The sequence below is a fragment of the Dermochelys coriacea genome, chromosome 1 (genome assembly GCF_009764565.3).
Source record: "Dermochelys coriacea isolate rDerCor1 chromosome 1, rDerCor1.pri.v4, whole genome shotgun sequence".
Taxonomy (NCBI): Eukaryota; Metazoa; Chordata; order Testudines; family Dermochelyidae; genus Dermochelys; species Dermochelys coriacea.
The window spans coordinates 197,548,519-197,574,024 of record NC_050068.2 but is presented as its reverse complement, the minus strand read 5'-3'; the positions used below and the strand labels follow the sequence as shown (position 1 = coordinate 197,574,024).

Sequence of the window (25,506 nt, the reverse complement as noted above, 5' to 3'; positions counted from 1 at the left end):
GCAATGGGGAGAGGGACAATTGAACTGCCTGGCAATTGACAGCCTGCTGGATGGCTGCCGCACAGGGAACTTAGGGGAGTGGGGAACTGATGGGGGGCTGCCGGTCCACCCTAGTTCCATGCCCCACCAGCTAGCTCCAACTGGCTGCTCTTCCTGCAAGCTGGGGACAAAGCAGGCGGCTGCCAAACGACATTATAAGGGAGCATTGCGCAACTTTAAACGAGCATGTTCTCTAACTGATCAGCAATGAAACAACGTTAATTGGGACAACTTTAAGTGAGGAGTTCCTGTACTAAAAAGTGGCCTGGGACCACCATTCTCATTTTAGACTGGCCACCGAACAGCTATCACCCAGTAACAACCTTGATTCAGTACCAACCTGGGGTGGATTCAAGGAGAAGTCTACATCATGCTCTTTACTGAAGAACTCAAAAGATTTTTTTTGCTTAATGCTCAGTATTTTCCCATTACTAGTGAGCAAGGTTTACCACAGCACCATTGCTATCAACATCTGGTCTTTCAGATGCTCACTTGCTAAAGTATCTCTAAAGTTGCTAGTTGCATAACTTTGGGCCCTGCTTCTTCTAACATCTGGATCCCAACCCACTGGCATTTTCATTTAATCAATCAGACTTCCCATTAAGAACATTGCTTCCTGAATGATCAGGGCTAAAATCCTGGTGGGCACTGACATAATTCCAGCATTATTTTAAATCAAATCTATTGTTCTCCCTTCTTCCACTACCACTGTTTCATCCTGACATGAGCATTCTCTCTCTGCTGAGTGGTAATAGATGTCCAAGTCCCCACAAGTCAGCTTCCCAACAGACGGGAAATCAGTGACAAAGTCTGAGTGTACTCTAAGTGTAACCTGTATATTTACACAGATTTCACGACTGGTTTCTCAGATGTTTACACAGCATGCAGGCAATCCAGTATTTCAGAGTAACTTCAATACCCAGTTCTCAAAGAGCAACTCTGCTCATGACCTGACTCTAGTCAGAGACCAAGACAGGGAGCCAACTCTCCTGCTGCTTGCACATCTCTTCTTTAAGGACCTCTGCCTCTATACAGGACCATGCACAACAAAAACTAACAAGACAGCATGTTCTCCCAAGACTGTACATTTGATCACATGCTAAGAAAGATAACTTGGAGGACCATGTGTAACAGCTCCATCTGACAATGCCTGCCATAATGAACTCTTTCCCTCTTTCTCTCTGAATCTAGGATAGCAAACCTATATTTTGAGTTGACAAATATTGATGTACCTTTTCCCTCAGGCATTTTTTCACCACAGGATTTAAATGCCAAAGTGATACCTACTATTTGTATAGAGTTTTACATTATCAAACCACTTTATAATCATTAACTAAATGATGCTCACACCTGTGAGTAAGGCAAATATTATTCTCATTTTCCAGACTGAGAAAATAAAACAGAGAGCTTAGGCAATCAGATACTACAGTGATGGAAGCATTTAAAATAATGTAGATAAGAAATAAACAGAAGTGACTAGCTCAAGGTGATACAAAAAGTTAGCGATGCAGCCACTGTCAAAAGAGAGGTCTCTTGATTTGTAGACATATACCTAATGCACCTCTCATCTATTTTTGTCCCAGGTATAAAAGAGTTTATATAGCAGATTGACAGAGCCAGAAGAGTACCCAGAAGTCACCTACTACAGGACAGGCCCAACAAAGAAAATAACAGAACGCCACTAGCCATCACCTTCAGCCCCCCAACTAAAACCTCTCCAACGCATCATCAAAAATCTACAACCTAACCTGGAGGATGACCCATCACTCTCACGGATCTTGGGAGACAGGCCAGTCCTTGCTTACAGACAGCCCCCCAACCTGAAGCAAATACTCACCAGTAACCACACACCAGAACCACTAACCCACAAACCTATCCTTGCAACAAAGCCCGTTGCCAACTCTGTCCACATACCTATTCTGGGGACACCATCATAGGGCCTAATCACATCAGCCACAATATCAGAGGCTCGTTCACCTGCACATCTACCAATGTGATATATGCCATCATGTGCCAGCAATGCCCCTCTGCCATGTACATTGGTCAAACTGGACAGTCTCTACGTAAAAAAATAAATGGACACAAATCAGACGTCAAGAATTATACCATTCAAAAACCAGTTGGAGAACACTTCAATCTCTCCGGTCACTTGATTACAGACCTAAAAGTGGCAATACTTCAACAAAAAAAACTTCAAAAACAGGCTCCAAAGAGAGACTGCTGAATTGGAATTAATTTGCAAACTGGATACAATTATATCATTACACAAAGTAAAACTATTTCCCCATGTTTATCTCCCACCATCAACCCCCCCCACACACACACTGTTCCTCAGACATTCTTGTCAACTGCTGGAAATGGCCCACCTTGATCATCACTACAAAAGGCTCCCCTCCCCTACTCTCCTGCTGGTAATAGCTCACCTTAAGTGATCTCTCTTGTTACAGTGTGTATGGTAACACCCATTGTTTCATGTTCTCTATGTATATAAATCTCCCTACTGTATTTTCCACTGAATGCATCTGATGAAGTGAGCTGTAGCTCACGAAAGCTTATGCTCAAATAAATGTGTTAGTCTCTAAGGTGCCACAAGTACTCCTTTTCTTATAGCAGTACAACTTTTAGCAGCTGCTGTTTACTTATTTCTGACGCTCCAATCTCCCAAAGCCACATAAAGTTAACATATATTTTAAAATGCGAGACATAAGGACATTGTTGCTTTCCTTATGGCAGCACTGGATTCAATCCGACTGGACAAGCCTTAAGAAAACAGTCATGTTTTTCTTTGGAGATAAATAAGTGATTGACACTAAAAGCCTTTCCCTGTTGGACAGAGAATCTAGAGGGAACTCCGCCTTGCAGCCTGACATTATATAACCGCTGCATTTTAATCAGCTAGAAGAGAAAGTTTTTTTCTACAGTGTTCCTCTTCTCTCCTCTAGCCCCCACCACATTCCCTGCCCCTTGTTTATGAAGTGGATTGTACTTATGATTGTTATTTATTTTTTTCTTGTAACTGCTCCTCATCACCCAGCCCCAAAATTTAGCCAAACTTGTTGGGTCAAGCTACCAAAAGAAACAAAAACTGTTTTGTTGCAATGTTGTTGAAAAGGCAGAACAACAACATAACATAATAGCACATAACACAACAGAACAACAACATACATAATGACATGGTGGCTATACATGAAATGCAGCAATAAAGCCTTTCAAAGGCACTCATTACAGAGAAAAATCAGAACCACTCCAAAAATGAGACTATTGCCTCTGAACAAATAAAAAACGACTTTTGGCCTAACTCATTACCAATCTGGCTTTGTAGAAATAGTGTTGTTGCATCATTAAAACACACCCGGCCTAATGAGTGGTATGACTGGTTCTCTGCTGTGGAAACTAAAGTAAAAATGTAAATGTGGGAGTGATGTAATTGATAGCTGATCACCATCCTTGTTTTGTTTTGTACCACTAGACTGGGAATGATGGTGTGTGCACATCAGCATTGAATATTTTCATTACAAATCAGTAGCGTGTCTCACAGCAGGGTGACCAGTATCTAAGCCCCAGGAAGCTGACAAAAAGAAGATTTATTGGCTCCAATTCTCCCCTATGCTCAGGAAGCACAAAACTTCTGGAAACCGAACTTAATCAGCTATCTCACAATTCCCCTTGCATAAGGTGAATCCCTAGGTGGCCCAGAGCCAACATGATGTGCCCAAGATCTAAGAGTAGAGGGCTTGGCCAGAGTTTACTTTCACTCTGTTTATCCCCAGAAGCTGGAATGACTCAACTGGGCCATGGGCTGCCAGGTATTACTTTAGAATAGTCTTGAGGCTAGGGAACTCACCATGCTCAGCTTGGGTAATGTAGAGGTGGTCCGCCCCACAACACACCACTCTGAGCTGCACCAGGGGCAGCTCTGACACATTCAAAGATCTCGCCTATTAGCTTTAAATTAGTGTCCCAAAATTTATACTCCAATGATTCCAGGCATCCTCATAATGCAAGCTGTTATAGTTAGAATGCCTGCTTTCCTAAATTAATGGCCTAACTCTTCCTCCAAGGAGGAAAGGGAATGATTATGTAAGGTAACTCCTGAAGGATTTACTGGTCACACGGTAAATGGACAACATGCACAAACTACCCTCTAGCTACCACCATATGGTTTTATATCAGAGAGTGACAAAACAAGATATCTGAAGTTACATACAAAGAAACAATTTAGGACCTGTAACCTCTTCCCTCTTCTGATAAAAACAGATTACAGAGACAGAAGAGACATGTGAGGTTAAGCCCTATGGATTATTCTCTACCGTATTCAATCAGGTGTTCTATACAGTGTTTTGTTAAACGAGTGAATTAATGGGATCTTCCACCATTTTGGGGGGGGGCTATTATTGTATTGTCTAATACATGTTCATTGATAGGATACTTTTTTGGTCCATAGAATAATGATTGCTAAGTGTGACATTCCCTGCAGAGATATAAAGAAAAACTCCATTAACAGTATTTGTAAAATAGGGGTACTACAGAATGTCATAGCCCTGGTCTACACTAGGCGTTGAGGTCGAATTTAGCAGCGTTAAATCGATGTAACCCTGCACCCGTCCACATGACAAAGCCCTTTTTTTCGACTTAAAGGGCTCTTAAAATCGATTTCCTTACTCCACCCCTGACAAGGGGATTAGCGCTGAAATCGGTTTTGCTGGGTCGAATTTGGGGTACTATGGATGCAATTAGATGTTATTGGCCTCCGGGAGCTATCCCAGAGTGCTCCATTGTGACCACTCTGGACAGCACTCTCAACTCAGATGCACTGACCAGGTAGACAGGAAAAGACCCGCGAACTTTTGAATTTCAATTTCCTGTTTGGCCAGTGTGGCAAGCTGCAGGTGACCATGCAGAGCTCATCAGCAGAGGTGACCATGCAGAGCTCATCAGCAGAGGTGACCATGATGGAGTCCCAGAATTGCAAAAGAGCTCCTGCATGGACCGAATGGGAGGTACGGGATCTGATCACTGTATGGGGAGAGGAATCCGTGCTATCAGAACTACATTCCAGTTTTCGAAATGCCAAAACATTTGTGAAAATCTCCCAGGGCATGAAGGACAGAAGCCATAACAGGGACCCAAAATAGTGCCACGTGAAACTTAAGGAGCTGAGGCAAACCTACCAGAAAACCAGAGAGGCGAACGGCCGCTCCGGGTCAGAGCCCCAAAGATGCCGCTTCTATGATAAGCCGCATGCCATTTTAGGGGGTTCAGCCACCACTACCTCAGCCGTGTTGTTTGACTCCTTCAATGGAGATGGAGGCAACACGGAAGCAGGTTTTGGGGATGAGGAAGACGATGAGGAGGAGGCTGTAGATAGCTCACAGCAAACAAGCGGAGAAACCGGTTTTCCCGACAGCCAGGAACTGTTTCTCACCCTGGACCTGGAGCCAGTACCCTCCAAACCCACCCAAGGCAGCCTCCCGGACCCACCAGGCGGAGAAGGGACCTCGGGTAAGTGTACCTTTTAAAATACTATAAAAGGTTTAAAAGCCAGCATGTTTAATGTTTAATTTGCCCTGGCATTCATGGCTCTCCTGGATATACTCCCAAAGCCTTTGCAAAATTTTTCTGGGGAGGGCAGCCTTATTCCATCCACCATGGTAGGACACTTTAGCACTCCAGGCCAGTAGGACGTACTCGGGAATCATTGTAGAACAAAGCATTGAATGTATGTTTGCTGGCGTTCAAACAATATCCATTCTTTATCTCTCTGTGTTATCCTCAGGAGAGTGATATCATTCATGGTCACCTGGTAGAAATAGGGTGCTTTTCTTAAGGGGACATTCAGAGGTGCCCGTTCCTGCTGGGCTGTTTGCCTATGGCTGAACAGAAATGTTCCCCGCTGTTAGCCATGCGGGGGGTGGTGAGGAGGGGAGGCAAAATGCGACCTTGTAACGAAAGCACATGTGCTATGTATGTAATGTTAACAGCAAGGTTTACTGTGAAAGAGTATACCCATTGTTCTATAAAAATATATGTCTTTTTAAATACCACTGTCCTTTTTTTTCCTCCACCAGCTGCATGTGTTTCAAGGATCACAGGATCTTCTCCTTCAGAGGCTAGTGAAGATTAGAAGGCGAAGAAAACGCACTTGCAATGAAATGTTCTCTGAGCTCATGCTGTCCTCCCACACTGACAGAGCACAGACGAATTCATGGAGGCAGACAATGTCAGAGTGCAGGAAAGCACAAAATGACCAGGAGGAGAGGTGGCGGGCTGAAGAGAGTAAGTGGCGGGCTGAAGAGAGGGCTGAAGCTGAAAGGTGGCGGCAGCGTGATGAGAGGAGGCAGGATGCAATGCTGAGGCTGCTGGAGGATCAAACTAACATGCTCCAGCATACGGTTGAGCTGCAGGAAAGGCAGCAGGAGCACAGACCGCCGCTACAGCTCCTGTGTAACCAACTGCCCTCCTCCCCAAGTTCCATAGCCTCCTCACCCAGACGCCCAAGAACGCGGTGGGGGGCCTCTGGCCACCCAGCCACTCCACCCCAGAGGATTGCCCAAGTAACAGAAGGCTGGCATTCAAGAAGTTTTAAACTTTTAAAGTGCCGTGTGGTCTTGTCCTTCCCTCCTCCACCACCCCTCCTGGGCTACCTTGGTAATTATCCCCCTATTTGTGTGATGAATTAATAAAGAATGTATGAATGTGAGGCAACAATGACTTTATTGCCTCTACAAATGGTGATCGAAGGGAGGTGGGGAGGGTGGTTAGCTTACAGGGAAGTAGAGTGAACCAAGGGGCGGGGGGTTTCGTCAAGGAGAAACAAACAGAACTTTCATACTGTAGCCTGGCCAGTCATGAAACTGGTTTTCAAAGCTTCTCTCATGCGCACCGCACCCTCCTGTGCTCTTCTAACCGCCCTGGTGTCTGGCTGTGCGTAACCAGCAGCCAGGTGATTTGCCTCAACCTCCCACCCCGCCATAAATGTCTCCCCCTTACTCTCACAGATATTGTGGAGGACACAGCAAGCAGTAATAGCAGTGGGAATATTGGTTTCGCTGAGGTCTAACCGAGTCAGTAAACTGTGCCAGTGCGCTTTTAAATGTCCAAATGCGCATTCTACCACCATTCTGCACTTGCTCAGCCTGTAGTTGAACAGCTCCTGACTACTCTCCAGGCTGCCTAAGTATGGCTTCATGAGCCATGGCATTAAGGGGTAGGCTGGGTCCCCAAGCATAACTATAGGCATTTCAACATCCCCAACGGTTATTTGCTGGTCTGGGAAGAAAGTCCCGTCCTGCAGCTTTTGAAACAGACCAGAGTTCCTGAAGATGCGAGCGTCATGTACCTTTCCCGGCCATCCCACGTTGATGTTGGTGAAACGTCCCTTGTGATCCACCAATGCTTGCAGCACTATTGAAAAGTACCCCTTGCGGTTTATGTACTCGCTGGTTTGGTGCTCTGGTGCCAAGATAGGGATATGGGTTCCGTCTATGGCCCCACCACAGTTAGGGAATCCCATTGCAGCAAAGCCATCCACTATGACCTGCACATTTCCCAGGGTCACTACCCTTGATATCAGCAGATCTTTGATTGCGTTGGCTACTTGCATCACAGCAGCCCCCACAGTCGATTTGCCCACTCCAAATTGATTCCCGACTGACTGATAGCTGTCTGGCGTTGCAAGCTTCCACAGGGCTATTGCCACTCGCTTCTCAACTGTGAGGGCTGCTCTCATCTTGGTATTCTTGCGCCTCAGGGCAGGGGAAAGCAAGTCACAAAGTTCCATGAAAGTGCCCTTACGCATGCGAAAGTTTTGCAGCCACTGGGAATCATCCCAGACCTGCAACACTATGCGGTCACACCATTCTGTGCTTGTTTCCCGAGCCCAGAATCGGCGTTCCACCGCATGAGCCTGCCCCATTAGCACCATGATGCCCACATTGGCAGGGCCTGTGCTTTGAGAGAAGTCTGTGTCCATGTATTCGTCACTCTCGTCACCGTGCTGATGTCGCCTACTCGCCCGGTTTCGCTTTGCCAGGTTCTGGTGCTGCATATACTGCTGGACAATGTGTGTGGTTTTTAATGTGCTCCTAACTGCCAAAGTGATCTGAGCGGGCTCCATGCTTGCTGTGGTATGGCGTCTGCACAGAAAAAAGGCGCGGAATGATTGTCTGCTGTTGCCCGGACGGAGGGAGGGGCAACTGACGACATGGCTTATAGAGTTGGCTTACAGGGATTTAAAATCAACAAAGGGGGTGGCTTTGCGAGAAACTGAATGGCCGCCTCAAGGATAGAACTCAAAACTGGGTTTAGCAGGCCGTCGATTTCACAGAGGAAGGGAGGAGAAAATGAATACAAATCTGGTCTATTTCTTGTTTTGAGCCACTTCATCTATCTTTATACATCATGCTGGCAGCAGACTGTGCAGTATGACCGCTAGCCATCGTCACCTCCTGGGTGCTCGGCAGAAGACGGTGCAGTATGACCACTGGCCATCGTCTTCTGCTGGCTGCAAATTAAAAGACAGTGCACTGCCGGTAGGACTCAATCGCCATGAGACGAAACAAGGGAAATGACCTGGCTGAGTCACTTCCATGTTTGCCCAGGCACCCAGTTAAAAGAGCACCCAGGACTACGTCGACGACGGCTACCAGTCATACTGCACTGTCTGCTGACAAAAGGCAATAAACTGCTGCTGTGTAGCAATGCAGTACCATGTCCGCCAGCACCCAGGAGACATACGGTGACGGTTAGCTGAGCGGGCTCCATGCTTGCCATGGTATGGCGTCTACACAGGTAACTCAAGAAAAAAGGTGCAAAACGATTGTCTGCCCTTGCTTTTACGGAGGGAGGGAGGGAGGGAACGGGAGCCTGACGATATGTACCCAGAACCACCCGCGACAATGTTTTAGCCCCATCAGGCACTGGGATTTCTACCCAGAATTCAAATGGGCGGTGGAGACTGCGGGAACTGTGCGATAGCTACCCACAGTGCAAAGCTCCGGAAGTCGACGGTTGCCTCGGTACTGTGCTCATAGTCTGCCGACTAGATGCACTTAGAGCATTTGTGTGGGGACACACACACTAGACTGTATAAAAACGCTTTCTACAAAACCGACTTCTATAAATTCGACCTAATTTCGTAGTGTAGACATACCCATAGAAGAAAGGGTATTGTTCAACAATCTTGAGATGCAATGCTTACTTGACACTGTTTAAGATACTAAAGCAGATTTAACTACAAATTTCCCTCTGTCTGTTTTGTGCCTCCTTTGCATTTGTGTCTCAGACATGTCATTTTTTTAAAAAAAAAGATCTGTTTATATGCATATCTATGAACATGTGACATCCACATTTGTGGGCTGCTTTCATGAAGGCCAAAAAGAAGATATATGGAAAAATACTAAATATTGATTTTGATTCACATGAACATTCTGCAAACACACGAGCAGAACAATTTTAACTCCCCTATCTAGCCATCTGTAAAGATATTAGGGATTTCCTAATTATCTAATTGAGAAAGCTATGAGTCCTTCCCAGCCACTCTGATCCTGTAACCATTTCACACAAGCAACTTCCCACGTGAGAAGTCATATTGAATTATATGGGACAACTTACGTGAATATATGCTTGGAAGATCAGGCTATAAAACTCTAAGCCCCTTACAATATTTATAGAACACACAGCGGGACAGATAGGCTCAATATCATATCAAAGGATACTCAAAAGAAGGCCCTGCACTACCTATCACAAAACAAATCCTTCCCTACATGCCTCAGTTACACCTTCACCGCCACATGAAAAGTGCAAGAAAACGTAGGTAGGCCTTGCAGGTCAGCAAACTCAAGCACTGTTGGATCAAGGTCGAGAACTCACATACTGAAACTATCAGTTCTGTCCCTTTTAAATCAGGGGGCTGCAAGCCTTTGCAGTCAATGCACGCATAAAAACATGCATTTAAATACAGTAGTTGAATTTTAGATATCAAGTTTTGATTAAGAGGCTTTAATGATTTTCCAATATTACAATCATGCTGCCACATTCTCCTCATCCCATATACAGCACCTAAGGGAGAAAAAAATTCGGACATTACAAAGCACAAGGCTACATTGGGAATACTATATTCTTTTTGCATACCTGTGTTTGGATATTAGGTTTGACCTTGTAGGTATTCTGGAGCTGTCCATTTTCTTTGTTTTTATCTGATTTAACAAGAAAGAAACAAACACATGGAACTATTATTCACATTCTTCAAGACAAAGCAAAATAATAATCTAAGTTTTTTCCGGAATATTTTTCAATGGCTATGAAGGTAGCGAGAATTGTGCCTTCTGTCAACCTGCCATAGCTTATTTCACTCTTTCCGCAACTGTTTTAAAATTCATCTTGAACTCCTCTTCTTCCCATATTATTAATGAGGAAAACAAGGTATTCTTGTAATTATACCTGACTGGGTGTATGTACAGGAAGAGTGGAAGGAGGGAAAAGGGCTGGGTGAGCTGCTGGAATTTGCAATCATTAAGTATTTTAAATATTATTTATTGGTTGCTGGCTGACACTGTTTTGCTACCGTATATACAGAGAAGAAATAATCCCTTTTCCTTAGGATCTCAGGGCCAGGTTTTTAATAGTATTTAGGCACCTACTGGGATTTTCAAAAGCATCTAGATGATTAAATCCCATTGAAATCAGTGAGTGTTAGGCATGTAGATACTTTTAATAATCTCAGTAGGCACATATATTCCTTTAAAAATTTGGTGTTAGGATCCAGGTCCCCATTCCTCCAAACAGTAACTGCTGCCCAAACCTTCATTCCCATGTATAGTCCCTTTGATGCCAATGAGCCTACACTGAGAATAAAGTTACATAGGATAATGTGTGTGATCAGTATTGGACCCCAAAGAAACAAACAATAGAAAACAACTTCAAACATGCAAAGCAATATAAATTAGGCCTGATCCTCAGAGAGATGCTGAGTTGAACAGTGTAACACTGTTGCAAAAAAACCCATCATTCTGGGATGTATTAGCAGGAGTGTTGTTGTAAGCAAGACATGAGAATTCATTCTTCCGTTCTACTCTGAGCTGATTAGGTCTCAGCTGGGGTGTTGTGTCCAGTTCTGGGTGCTAAATTTCGGAAAAGATGTGGACAAATTGGAGAAAGTCCAAAAGAGAAAAACAAAAATGATTAAAGGTCTAGAAAACATGACCTATGAGGGAAGATTGAAAAAACTAGGTTTGTTTAGTCTGGCAAAGAGAAGACAGAGGGGACATGATAACAGTTTTAAAGTATATAAAGGGTTTTACAAGGAGGAGGGAGAAGAATTGTTCTCCTTAACCTCTGAGGATAAGACAAGAATCAATGAGCTTAAATTACAGCAAGGGTGGTTTTGGTTGGACATTAGGAAAAGCTTCCTGCCAGGGTGGTCAAGCAGTGGAATAAATTGCCTAGGGAGGCTGTGGAATCTCAGTCATTGGAGATTTTTAAGAGCAGATTAGAAAAACACAAGTGTCAGGGATGGTCTAGATCAGTGGTTTTCAAACTTTTTGTATTGGTGACCCCTTTCACACAATAAGACTCTGAGTGTGACCCCCCCTTATAAATTAAAAATGGGGTGGGAGGTAATTTAATGGGAGTTCAGGGTTGTCAGCCCCATGGAGCTGACAACTCGTGACCCCATATACCCACCGTGTGACCCGCTGAGGAAGGTCACAACCCCCAGTTTGAGAACCCCTGGTCTAGATAATACTTAGTCCTGCTATGAGTGCAGGGGACTGGACTAGATGACCTGCCAAGGTCCATTCTAGTCCTATGTTTCTTTAACTCAAGGTCAATCTAAGTGCTCAGCACCTCTCAGGGTAAGGCCCATTTTTGCTTAGGGCTTTGATTCTGCATTACTGAAGTCAATGGAAGCTTTGCCATTGACGGCAATGGACACAGGATGTGGCAGTAATAATTTGAATTCACATCTGTTATGTATTCTCCAGTCAGGACAGAAAGAATTTATAGCAAAAAATAGCGTGCTACTTAGTTTGAGGTTTACTGCAATATTTTTCTGTGCATATACACGCCATTAGAGGCCACAGGGAGTTGATGTGAAGAAGAGGTTACTCATCTTGTGCAGTAACTAGAGTTCAAGGTCAGGGTTCCTATGGGCGTTCTATTTCAGGTGCACATGCGCACCATGCGCCTTTGATCAGAAATTTGTCAGTAGCATTGTCCAGTCGGCCAGCACATGCACTCTATGCCATCTCTTGCTCCATATTGTGGATATATAGAGCTGTATGAGCAAGCTTCCCTCAGGGCCTTCTCTACCACAAAGTCCTACAAAGGAAACTCAGAAGCACAGGCGCTTACTTTTGGTTTTTCTGTTGGTGCCCCACACTGGTTCCACCCCCTCCCCTGAGGCCATGCCCTCACTCCACCCCCAGAGCCCACCCAGCTCCACCCCCTCCCCAATACTCCCGCCCCTGAGCGCCTCCCACCTGCTGCTCATTCCTTTCTGTCCCCTTCTGCCTTAAAGGGCAGTAAGGGGGGTGGTGACAGAGAGGAGCGAGTGGTGGGGCAGCCCTGCTCAACAGTGAATATGGGGGACAGCCCTACTCAACAGCTGATGGAGGTGCAGGGCCAACTGCTGAGTAGCTGATTGGCAGCCAGCCCCAGAGCTGCCAGAGCAGCAGCCCCAGCCAGCCCCATGGGTGCTAAGCACCCCCTATTTTTTCTCTATGGGTCTTTGAGCCTCTGAGCACCCATGGAGTTTGCACCTCTGCTCAGAAGCAGAGAGGAAGGAGAGCTCTTCAAATTTCAGAGACTGGGACATCCTTGAGTAACGTCATAGAAGTAGACTGAAATCTTGCAGAATGGTCTAACAGTGTACAGGGAGGTTGAATTTTGACAGACTCATAACACTAGATAATACACTCAGAAATCCACCCCAAGAATCTTATGGGAGATATTGTGGATCCTTTGGATCTGTCTGCAATTGAAACAAACAGTTGGGGAGACTTGCTGAATCGTTTGGTTGTGTCCAAATAGAAAATTAATGCCCTTCTGACACTGAAGGCATCGAAGACCGCTTCCTGCCTAGTCTGATGTGGTTTCAGGGGGAAAAAAATGGAAGATGACTGGTCTGATTAATACGAAATTCAGAAGACACTTAAGGTTGAAATTTAGGATGTGGTCATAACAAGGCTTTTTCCTTGAAAAACATTGTAAATGAAGTGATCTGCCATTAAAACCCCCAGTTCTCCTACCCTTTGGGAAAAAGTGATGGCTATCAAGAAAGCTGTTTTCATGCATAGGTGAAGCAACAAACATGTAGCTGAAGGTAATTAAGGATGAAGTTCAAGAACCATATAGGGGTAGGTTCCCTAATCTGTGGGGAAAGATTCATTTGTCCTTTGAGGAACCTTGACGTTTTGGGGTGAGCAAAAATTGAAAAAACCTTCCATAGATGAGTAAAAGGCTGCTATAGCAATCAAAGGAATCTTGAAGGAATTCATAACAAGACCTGATCTTTTAAATTCAATCAGGTAGTCCAGGACAGTGGAAAGAGGAGAGAGAACAGGAGAAACTTGTTGAGAAGTACACCGATGGTGAAATCTCTTCCCTTTCTGAAGGTAAGTACGTTGTGTAGATGCTTTCCTGGTATAGAACAATACCTGTTGAACAGAAAATCTCTTTTGCTGAGAACCATCTAAGAACCACCTGGAATCACAGAATTTCTACTTTGAGATGACCGGCATTGGGGCAACAGACAGCACCTGATGAGAAGTATCAGTGGTGGACAGGAAGTGAGTTGAATCTGGTAAGGATACTAAATCTGTTTCAACCAAGCCAGTGCAAATAAAATGACCTTGTCCTTGTCCTGCTTGATCTTGTTCAGTACCTTCAAGAACAATGGCGTTGGGCCCTTGACCCATGAAATAAGGAATGCCTCTCCTAGTAATTGAGGCTAGAATTCTCCTCTTAAACAATATTTTTCACCTTTTTGTTGATAGCAGTGGCAACGAGATCCATTTCTGGAACCCCCCCGGGTTAGAAATATGCTGTTGAAGACTTGTGAGGCCAACTCCCATTTGTAATTCTAGGAGAAGTGCCCACTGACGTCATCATCTGTGGCTTTCTGTTTACCCAGGAGGTAAGAAGATGAGATTACTATTTGGTTGGCTCTGCTCCAATTCCAGAGTTTTAATGCTTCAGTACAAGCAAGGGAGAGTGCGCTCTGCCCTGACAATTAATGTAGAACATGCAGGCTGTATTGTCACGGTCATGACTGTGACAGATTTGGCTCTGATCAGTGGAAGGAAATGAGTGCAAGCATTCCTGACTGCTCTCAATTCTAGAAGGTTGATGTGAAGAAGATGCTCTTGGGAAGACATTTGCTCTAGATGGTGTGTGACCCTAGCTGTGCTCCCCATCCAAAGAGGGATGCATCTGATGTTATAACAATGGTAGGAGGAGATTGAATGAAAGGGACTCCCTCACAGACTTTGGAGGGGTCCTTCCACCAATAATTCAGAACCTGACAGAGAACAGAAAACTGCTTGTCTAGACTGTGTGTTCAGTATATAAACTGTCCTGAGCCATCCCTAGAAGCACACAAGATGTAACCTGGCAAATTGGGTTACAAAGGTACAAGATGATGTATGTCCTAATAGTTGGAGACAATTTCTTGCCGAGATTTGAGGATTTACCTGAACTATTGAAACCTGTTTTTTTAGGTTTGCCAATCTGTCCATAGGCAATGTCCTGGCTATCACACCATTGAGAAAAGCTCCTATGAAATCTATCCACTGTCTTGAGGTCAAAGTGGACTTTTCAAGATGGAGACAAAGGTCTAAACTGTCAAACAGAGACCTTGTTATTGACAATAAAACATCTTGGTAAGGTTGGTCCTGAGTAACCAAACATTGAGGTAAGGGAAGACAATAATCCCCAGTCAATGTAAGTGGGCAGCTATGACCACTACAACCTTTAAGAATACCCTTGGTCAGAGGAGAAGTTGAATGGGAGCACATGGTACTGTGATCATGGCTGACTGTAAAAAGAAGAAACGTGTTGTCAGAAAGGTGAACTGAGACATGAAAATACATGCCCTAAAGGTTAAGAGTTAGATACTGAAAATTTGTTTGCAAGGAAGGAATTATACATGCAACTGTTACCATCCTGAATTTCTGTGGTTTCATGTAGTAGTTTAGACACCTGAGATCTAATATTGGTTTCCATCCCCAATTCTTATTGAGGACCACAAAGTATTTGGAATAGAAATCCTTTCTTCTGAGCTAGACTGGAACTTATTATATGGCCCCTCAGCATAGAAGAGAGGTGACTTCCTGTCTCAGCAACTGATTACAAGATGGGTCCTCAAAAAAGGGGATAGGAAGGAGGGAAGGCATGATATGGATGTTATGACATCCAAAACCCCATTTGTCAGATGTTATTTTCTCCCATGCACGTTGGAAATGGGAAAGAGTATCAAAAGCGAGGGGAGGAGAGCGGGATAGTACAGCTGTAGATTCCTGAAGAGTAGATGATCAGACCATCAAAACTAGCATTTGGAAGAAACAAATGGCTGGGATGAGGTAACTATTGCAGTCGATAGCCTCTTCTTCTAGTACCTACAGCTCCTAGGAGATTGGTTCAGAGGATCCAAGGAAATTAGAGAAATGAAGATCTTTGAGGTGTCTGAGACCTACTAAATTTTCTTTTATTTGCAGGTATATAAATCCCAAGGGATCCAAGTTTATAAATCCCAAAGGATCTAAATGTGGCCCTCAAAGTGCTTAAAGCCTGGGGATACTGGCATCCCCAAGAAGAATCAAGATCCAGAATAACCCCTTAGGCAGGAAAATAAAAATGGGTGGTGGGGAACTAACAACAATCCCCCAAATTAAATACTACAACTAAACTAAGGTAAGAAAAACTAAGAAAAAAACCCCTACATTTAACTATGTGTAAGTGAACCAGGCACACTTGATGCTCTTTCTCAGCCTGAAAGCAGTTGAGAAGGAACTGAGGGCGTTTTGCCCACACCGCTCTATGCATCCTATGGGGCGCAAGAATGTGTAGAATGTATGTGAGGGACAAACGTACTGCTACTGAAAATCTCTGATCAAAGGCACATGGGCACCTGAAGTGGAGCACCCATAGGGACACTACTCAAAGTACACTTATGCTAATTACTAAACTGATTTGAAATTAGCGCTTGAAATTTCTACACAAATCCACTGACCAATCCACTGACTAGAGGTTCCCCACACATACCAGCATACCAGGGCCTGATCCTGCAAGATGCTGTGGGCCTCCTAATTAGTGGTGAGCACTCAACTCCCACTGATATCAAGCTCTTCAAGTTTGCAGGCAGCATGGTCTAGCATATAGGGCACTTGACCAGGAGTCAGAAGACCTGTTTTCTAGTCTCAGCTCCACCACTGACCTCCTGGATGGCCCTGAAAAAGTCACTTCCTATTTCTTTGCCCCTGTTTCCCCTACCACTTTTTTTCAGGTTTGTCTATTTAGAATGGAATGCATTTGTGACAGGGACATTTTGTGTTTGTATAGAATCTTGAACAATGGGGACCCAATCTCAACTGGAGCCTCAAGGGGTTACTGTAATACATATAAAAATAATGTACATTCTAATACAAGGGGTCACTGAGATATCTATTCACAAAAGACCTGGTAAAGAACCAAAATGTTCAATCAGTGCCTCATAAAATGTGTTATGGAATTAAAAAAATTTACATGCAATTTTGTTTATCTTTACTGAGGTTGTATTCCCATTTTCATTAGTAACTCCATGACCAGTCTCATGGTCCAAACGTTTCTCCAGAGATTGTACTTCTGTTGGACACTATATGCATAGTATTTGTTTTTTGTCCCTCCACCCTCAAGCAACATGGAATTTCAAATTCCAGATATTTTCTGTAGGAAACTAGGTCCACAATAACTCCTTCCATTTTTGATAGTTTTTGCTTTGTTTAAGTGTTCAGGAAATCTCACTGTATATGAATGGAACGAGTGGTATTTTTATGTAGTTTACTTTCTTCCTTTTGTTCCTGTTTTCTTCCTTGGATTGCATTTTACTAGGTCTTTTCTAATATACTATGCTATTCATAATCTCCAACACAATGTATTTTTATTAGAACTTTCTTCTTCCAAAAACATCATCTCAAATGTATGAAATGTTCACTCAAATTACATTTGGACTATTAACTATTTAAACTGCTTGATGGTAATTTGAGTCATAATTTCAAATGTATTGACAAAAATAACCTACGCTCATCATTTTTAATAAACTATACTTGAAAAAAGAATTGGTCACTTACCATTCCTTTCCCACCATCCTGCTGAATTATGAATTGAAAACTGGATTTGGCTGGTTAACTTTTCTCTGTCCCCAAAGAGTTATCTAGTCCCCAGAGTTTTGTTTTGATAGTTGTTAACTCAGCACATCACTGAAAAGGCTCCTAAATAACTTGGGTTTCTTGCTATTATGGGGTTCTAGACTGCAGAGAGCAATGGCAATGACAACTCCCCAACGTTTAGCTGCTACAGTGGAGTCCTCGGAATAGACGTTAGGATTTCTTTCCCTAAAACTCAAATCAAATACAACTTTTGATAAGAAAACATCCCTCACTTCGGCACAAAATCAGTCTCTGAAACCAAGTGCAAACACCGGTCTCTCCCTGCATACAGGAAATGGTCAGTGGCTATAAAAGGAAGCTGCCCAAACATCATTCACATATGTGTTATGTACGGTATAGCAAATTAAATAAATACTATTGTCTGGAGTGTTGATGTTTGCCCACCATTATAATGTGCAGTCTTTAGATACTGATCATGCTGAACTTCTACTGGTTTGAAGATGCTCAAGCATCTCTCAGTATTTGTCCCATAGTTCCTTTCTTTCATTAATAAAGATCCCTAAGTGTTTGGGGATCTTTAGAAATTCAGTAGAAGCAGGCATCTGGGAATTCCCCTGACGTAGGGGGTTCCCCTGGGCGATGCAGAGGCAGAAGAAAGGCCCTCCAGTGCTTCCCCTCAGAGCCCATACTGTAGAGATGGGACTACTATAGGCTGCTGCAGTGACCTATAAGGATTGTGATAGCCTGCTTTAAATTAGAAGAGTTTCTGGGGCTGCTTTAAGTTATGCTGAGAGTCAGTACGGTCCCCATCCAGAATCTTGGGGACTTTTAGGTGGTGGAAAGCCACCTCACAGTTCCCCCCTCCTTGTCCTGAGCCATGCCAAGCTTCAACTTGGCCACCGTTTGAAATTGGAGCCCAATGTTTTTCTGAATCTCATCCAAAAATTGGACTGAAAATCTTACCTAAATAAGCTCTCTTATAAGACTCTTATAAGTCTTTCTATTCTTCCTGTTTCCAGTTGAAATAGAAATACTGAATACATATTTCCAAGAGTGTTCACGACACTTTCTCTTTACTTCAATCAGATATTCACTTACATAAATGTTTGCGGAAAGTGAATTAAAAGGGGCTGTGAATGCCTGCAAAGCAAATCTGTGGTTTATTTAAACAAATGTTTGCAAAAAAATGTGTGCGCGTGCAGAGTTTGACTTGCTTTCTTTCCAGTATAAAATTAAAGCTATTGTGCAACAGATGTTCCTATAATCAGCTGTGCAATTACTCATCAACTGGGATTTATTCAAATAAAGAGAAAAATCTATTTGAAAATTTACGAGACAATCAACTTCCCTCAGATTTACTTTTTGTTGGGAATTTGCATAATCCAGTGAAATAAGATTTGGGATAAGAGTCCTTGGTTGGTGGCTCAAATCCTGCCCAGATCAACAGAGAGTCGTTACTATTTGACGGTTGTTCACTATAAAACAGGCATAACACCAACTCCCTACTTTACAGTGGTATTGCAAAGATAAATTAGTTAATGTTTATGAGGCTTAAACATTGAAGTGATGAGAGCCATTGAAAAGCCATGAAGGAATGACTGGGGATTATCATCTTTGTGTTCAGGGTTTGAATGGTGTGCAGTAAGTCATATTGCAACCCATCAAATGAAGGAAATCAAAAGAAATATTGAATTGCTGCCCCCATTTACTGAGTGCTATCCATCCTGTGCACTGAATTTGGCAGGGATCCAACAGAGAAAGCAGTAGGTCAGATTCCACACAATGCTCCACACTGCTTTTACACTGGTTCAGAGTCATAAGAGATTCAAAAGGGGCAGATTTAACCCTGGGGGAATATTCCCAGATCAGAGTGGTACAGAGCTGCTTCAGTGATGGAGCCGTTTGGGAATTTTTTGACTTAGTGTTTTTTCATCAGAAAATTTGCTGTCTCTATGAAAATCTGACTAAAGACACATTTGAGAGATATAGAGAAAGCACATGACTGCATATACATAAGTGCACTTTGCAAAGCCTCTTGATTTGGCCAAATCAGAGTAAGTTTTCACCAGAGCACTGAAAAGATGTTTCAGTGAAGGGAGAACTATTTGTGAGCCAGAATTCAACTTTATTATTACTACTGCTATGTATACTGTGATAGTGCCTAACAGACCAGAACCCCATGATACTAGGTACTGTACAAACACAGAACAAAAACACAGTCCCTGCCCAACTTACTACCAATTTGAAATAAACAGTGAAATTCCCATTAATGGCACACGGAGCAAGGCTGGCTCCAGCCAACAGTGCAGTCGTATGTGGAATACTTCAAATTGCCCCAGTCCCATCACTGTTCCAATTATGCTGACTTGCAACATGTTCTTCTGTTGTTTGTAACTTGAATGGAAAATGTTTCAATTAGGCAGATAACAGCTTTTTAAGCAGTATTTCAAGTTTTACAGATTCCTATAAAATATGCTATGGACAGAGCTGGAATTTATTCACATGATCGACTACCCAACATGCCAAAGAACTGGTCTATAATAGATTACTTTAAAAGAATAAAAGAAAGTTTGCTGACAAATTAGATATTTGTAAGTTCAAGGAAATACTGCTAAGTACTTACTAGATAGGATGGTTTTGTGATTGAAAATCTTGCTCCAAATCCCATCTTCGGTGTTGTCTTTCACTCCAAATTCATAAGGCGTGTTGGGTTTAAGATTCTCCACCACTGTCTCCGTAATTGGACAAAGCTGAAAACCCCATTTCTTGTTTTTATCCTTTTCCCTGTAGCGAACTGTATAAAATCTGTTCAACAGAAATGAAAGAACTATTCTTCACAAAAAGGAAACCAATTCAAATGAATATTTTCTTAAAATAATGTTTTCCACTCTTTCATATATCTATATAATTTGGGATGAAAGAAGGTTTTCCTTGTGGATTTCTAGAGAAAGTGGTATGAAATTGCTTGAAAATCCTGAAAGATTTTCTATACAGAAGGCCAGTTCTCTTGTTTTTCCAGCTCCTTTGAGTCATCAGAGCAGCACAAAGATGCTGGGAAAGCCACTGTATCTCCCAAGCTGGGGTAGAGCCAGCTTAGCCAGATTCTATGTAAGCACCCTCCCCACCCTGCAACTCTCAGCAGAGGGGGTGCATTGGGAGTAGGAGTGAGTGTAGCGAGAGTGTTAATGTGTGTAACTATTTTCCTCTTTCAGACAAGCCCCTTTGTTGGCTATAGCCAGCAGGCTTACTTTATACAGCCCCTGTGGTGCTCTCTAAAGTATGCCAGAACCAGGGCCAGTGCGCTACTGGCCCCTGGAATCAGGGAGGCACAAGCAACTCCTCGTAATCTCTCTCCCTGACAAGAAGATCCTGAATACAGCAGAGAATCTGGCCCTACATATTTTTAAGAAAGATAAAGTATAGTAAATAAATAGTATTTTAGGCTTACATACGTTTCATCCAAGGATCTCAGAGAGCTTTAATATAAAGCTCAATATTATTGCTCACACTTTACAGATGGGGAAAATGAGATATTACCTTCTGCAGTCTAAAATGTAGTATGTAGGGAGGAAGATAGGAGGAACTTTGAAATTAAAAACATATTCCAGTAGGATTTGCCAGATTCCTTTCCTACCCAAACCCCCATCCTGAAAAATGACGACTGTGATGCTAATGAGTATGAATCACCGTAATATAAACTTTGGAACAAAACTCACATGGTTTGCCATAGCTTCTCATATTTAATATACACACTACTTTACTGCCAAGGTTTGTGGGGCAATGCAAAGATACTTGGCAGCATTTTAACTGAAGTACTGCTGAAACTTGTTAGACATACCATAAATAAATAAGTTTAATTTCCTCATCAGTCTAACATTTTCATCAACAGGAAAGGCATACATTCTGTCCAGTGGTATTTTTCTTCATTTGAAAAATGACTTCAGAAGGAACTTAAGGACATATTTAAAATATTTTCCTACATGACAAAGAATCACTCAGAAATCACTAAAAGTAAAAGACAGATCTAATTTTTGATTTGATTAAGGAGGTTTGATCCATATTATGTATGAAGAAAGGTGAGAAAGAGATCACAGGAAGAAAGGAATCTTAAGAAAACAATACAAATTTCTCTTTAATCTCCTGCAAAGGTCTAGTGATCTCTCTCTCTCTCCTGACATCCATCTCCAAATGTGACAAACAGAGGCTAGGGACACCATTCCTTTCCCATCCTGGCTAATAGCTATTAATGGACATAACCTCCATGAATGTATCCAGTTCTCTTTTAAACCCTGTTATAGTCCTAGCCTTCACAACCTCCTCAGGCAAAGAGTTCCACCGGTTGACTGTGCATTGTGTGAAGAAGAACTTCCTTTTATTTGTTTTAAAACCTGTACCCATTAATTTCATTTGGTGGCCCCTAGTTCTTATATTATGGGAACAAGTAAATAACTTTTCCTTATTCACTTTCTCTACACCACTCATGATTTTATATACCTCTACCATATCCCCCCTTCGTCTCCTCTTTTCCAAGCTAAAATGTCCTAGCCTCTTTAAACTCTCCTCAAATGGGACCCGTTCCAAACTCCTAATCATTTTAGTTGCCCTTTTCTGAACCTTTTCTAATGCCAGTATATCTTTTTTGAGATGAGAGGACCCACATCTGTACGCAGTATTCAAGATGTAGGCGTTCCATGGATTTATATAAGGGCAATAAGATATTCTCCATCTTATTCTCTATTCCTTTTTTAACGATTCCTAACATCCTGTTTGTTTTTTTGACTGCTGATGCACACTGCGTGGGTGTCTTCAGAGAACTAGCCACAATGACTCCAAGATCTTTCTCCTGATTAGTTGTAGCTAAATTAGCTCCCATCATATTATATGTATAGATGAGGTTATTTTTTCCAATGTGCATTATTTTACATTTATCCACATTACATTTCATTTGCCATTTTGTTGCCCACTCACTTAGTTTTGTGAGATCTTTTTGAAATTCTTCACAGTCTGCTTTGGTCTTAACTATCTTGAGCAGTTTAGTATCGTCTGCAAACTTTGCCACCTCACTGTTTACCCCTTTCTTCAGATCATTTATAAATAAGTTGAATAGGATTGGTCCTAGGACTGATCCTTGGGGAACACCACTAGTTACCCCTCTCCATTCTGAAGTTTAAAGTCATTATATCCTGGTTAACTTTATTTCATGGGCCTAAAATAACACAGCCAAGGCATGAACCCACCCATGCCAATTTTACAACAGAGTGGCTGTAGCGAGGGTTATTGTGAAAGGTGGCTGCTGAATCTAGAGAACATTCTATTTCATTACTAAAATATACCCAAAGGCAAGCTGCAGTTCACAGCAGTTTCCTTCACAACTTTAAAGAGCTGGGTTGACTTTTTCTGTGTGTTTAACCTGCACACTGTTAATATTTTTTCAACAGATTTAAATGGGATTGGGAATTTAGGTCTACTGATGGCATGTCATATTGCAAACCTTTGAGAACTGCTGACTAGTTTCCTGTCTATAGGATGGCAAATTGTGGGCAGGATTCATGATAGGGTTGAGAATTAGATACACTTCACTGACAAGTTTAGCAACTAAAATGTATTCCTATTTGTTGTACAAACATGTTCATGACTGCTTGTGGTTATTAGATACCAGGAAACTTTTCGTTAGACAACAGGGGAAATCCCAGATCCTCATCAAATTCAAATTCTTAAATTCTCCTAAATTCCTCCTGCACTCTCATCTGGATACAGTATTATTCACATCCGCCCTGAAGAGGAGTGGACGTGCCTAACCTGATTGGTGCTAGGTCACAATGCCTGCAGTGAGGAGCTGGGCCCACCCTCACGGGATGAGACATGCAGCTGTGGGGTGAGTGCTGGATGCGCTTGGTTTCCAAGCCACTTTCAAGATTTCACAGACTTTATTTAAATCCATGCTTTCTGTTCCCATCTGTGACCATCATATCAAAATTGTAGCCTTCTCTATAACAAGTCATCATGGGCTGTTGAGACATTTAATTTATGTTTGTGCAGCACTTTGAAATCCCTGAATGAAAAATAGTAAGAACAAAGTATAATTGTTTATGTATTTTCAAATTTTAGAAAGACCTAGTGATATTTATTTTGTATTCCCTGCAACTCATTTGCTGTCTTACTCCCACAACGGTTTATAGAACCAATGCTATTTTCATCTTCAGAACATTTAAAACACTAGTAGCTATCTATGATACTCATACAATCCCCATCACCACAGTATCTGAACACCTCACAATCTTTAACATATTTATCCTCACAACACCCCTGTGAAGTAGGGAAGTGCTACTATCCTCATTTTACAGATGGGCCACGGAGAAACTAAGTGACTTGCCCAAGGTCACACAGGAAGTCAGCAGAAGAACAAGGAATTGAACCCAATCTTATGGTAGCACCCCAACCACTGGACCATTCTTTCTCCTTTTAACAATACATACAGAACACACAGCAAGTTAACTCATGAGAGGGGAGAAGATTACTAATTGGTACACTAACTTGATTGCCCCACACGCATTTTGGCCCAATGTATTTAAAAGTAAAGGGCAGAGGTGTCACTGCCAGAGAGGGTTGGAATAACTGTCCCTCACCAGTCCCTAGTGTTTGACTTAAGAAATTAGTTGACAAAGAAGACCATCACTGCCATCTGCTGTTCTTGTGGCCTGGGGCTTTCTCTTCACATATGCTGTTAATTAAATCAGCCATCGGAATTGGAGAGATAGTGTAGCAGACAGATTAATAGGATGGCGTCAAAGGAACTATCCAGGCACAATCCTTGCAGCAGCAGAAACTTTCTTAGAATGGGGGAAAGAATTTCCCACTTTTCTCCATCTCTGTTGGTCCTCTGCCCTTCACCCAGGGACCCTTGCTGCTTAAAAATTAGCCCTTAATCCTGACAGGACAGAGATGGCAGCCCCAGTGTCAAAGAAGATTTAATTGTCATTTTCATTTCTTTCCTTCATCTTTTTACCCCCCCTCAATAATTTTTTTGTTTTAGCTAAAATCAGGCAATCAGCAACCACAATTAAAAGGCCTGTATGCAATAAAATTAGACTTCTATGAATTTCCTTGTACCACTGATATACACACATGCATAAAGAAAACCTACAGGCTTTGCACTGGAATTTCCAACAGAAGTTGACAACCCCGATTTTGTCTTTTTGGAAAGATATTGGGAGACCACACTGCCGATCTGCATGCTTAATTTGTAATGAAAGAAGTGCTGGGGCTCAAGCAATTAGGTGCCAAGGGTCAAACAATTTTTTTTTACATTCATAACTGATACAGCAAGCACAGAGGTGCCAGAGCTATAAACTACCAAGCCTAGAGGTGCCGGGGCTTAGCCCTGGCACAAATTAAGCACTGGGTCCAGAAGGATTGATAGGATGAGGGGGTGAAATGGGGGCATTTCCACAGAAAAGTGTGTGTGTGGAGTACATACGCGTACACATACACCTGTGCAGCCACACAGATGAAGTATTGCTCCCTGTACACAGCCCCAACACCCTACAAGTTATTCCTACCCCTTAAGCAGGAACAATGGGGCAAAGAGTAGTTAATATATATATTACTTAATCTTTTGCAGCATTCCATTCCCCCTCCCCTGCCCACACACACACATACTTCCCCTCACCCCCCAATAGTAGGAATTTTGGGTTTGTATTTTAAATACATCCCTACTGAAATTCCCTCCTCCCTTCAAAAATAAGAGACTCGGAGAGGAATTGGGGTGGAGGGAAGACCGATCAGTAAATCATTTTAAAAAAAGAAAAAAGTAGAAAGTTATCAGTATTTAACAGCTAAGTATATGCACACTACTGTATTTCTCAGGATAAAGCTTGAGATCAGCCTTTGGTGGTACTGCTGTCCCCAATACAAAGCAAACAGCAATGGATAATTCAAACAAAACATTACTGTAGCTGTCACAAATTCCTGGCTCTTCCCTGTGTGAACCTGTAATATTTGAAGATAATACTTCAACCACTGTTGCAAAGTCTGGTTTTATTTGTAATCAGCAAGAAGACATACCTCCCTCCCCTTTATCAGGGCTTTCAGAAAGAGACATACT

General features: G+C 42.5%; 1 protein-coding gene across 22 annotated transcripts in view; it reads right to left on the bottom strand.

Moving 5' to 3' along the window:
• Positions 1-25,506, bottom strand: part of LOC119844474 (ABI family member 3 binding protein) — a 411,236-nt gene that overhangs the window by 163,748 nt on the left and 221,982 nt on the right. For all 22 annotated transcript variants that reach the window (XM_043511028.1, XM_043511059.1, XM_043511093.1 and 19 more), the window contains 2 exons: positions 20,026-20,207; positions 10,171-10,235 (listed from right to left, as the gene is read on the bottom strand). In XM_043511028.1, the coding sequence (XP_043366963.1) occupies positions 10,171-10,235; positions 20,026-20,207 (247 nt within the window). The remainder of the gene's footprint in view (positions 1-10,170; positions 10,236-20,025; positions 20,208-25,506) is intronic.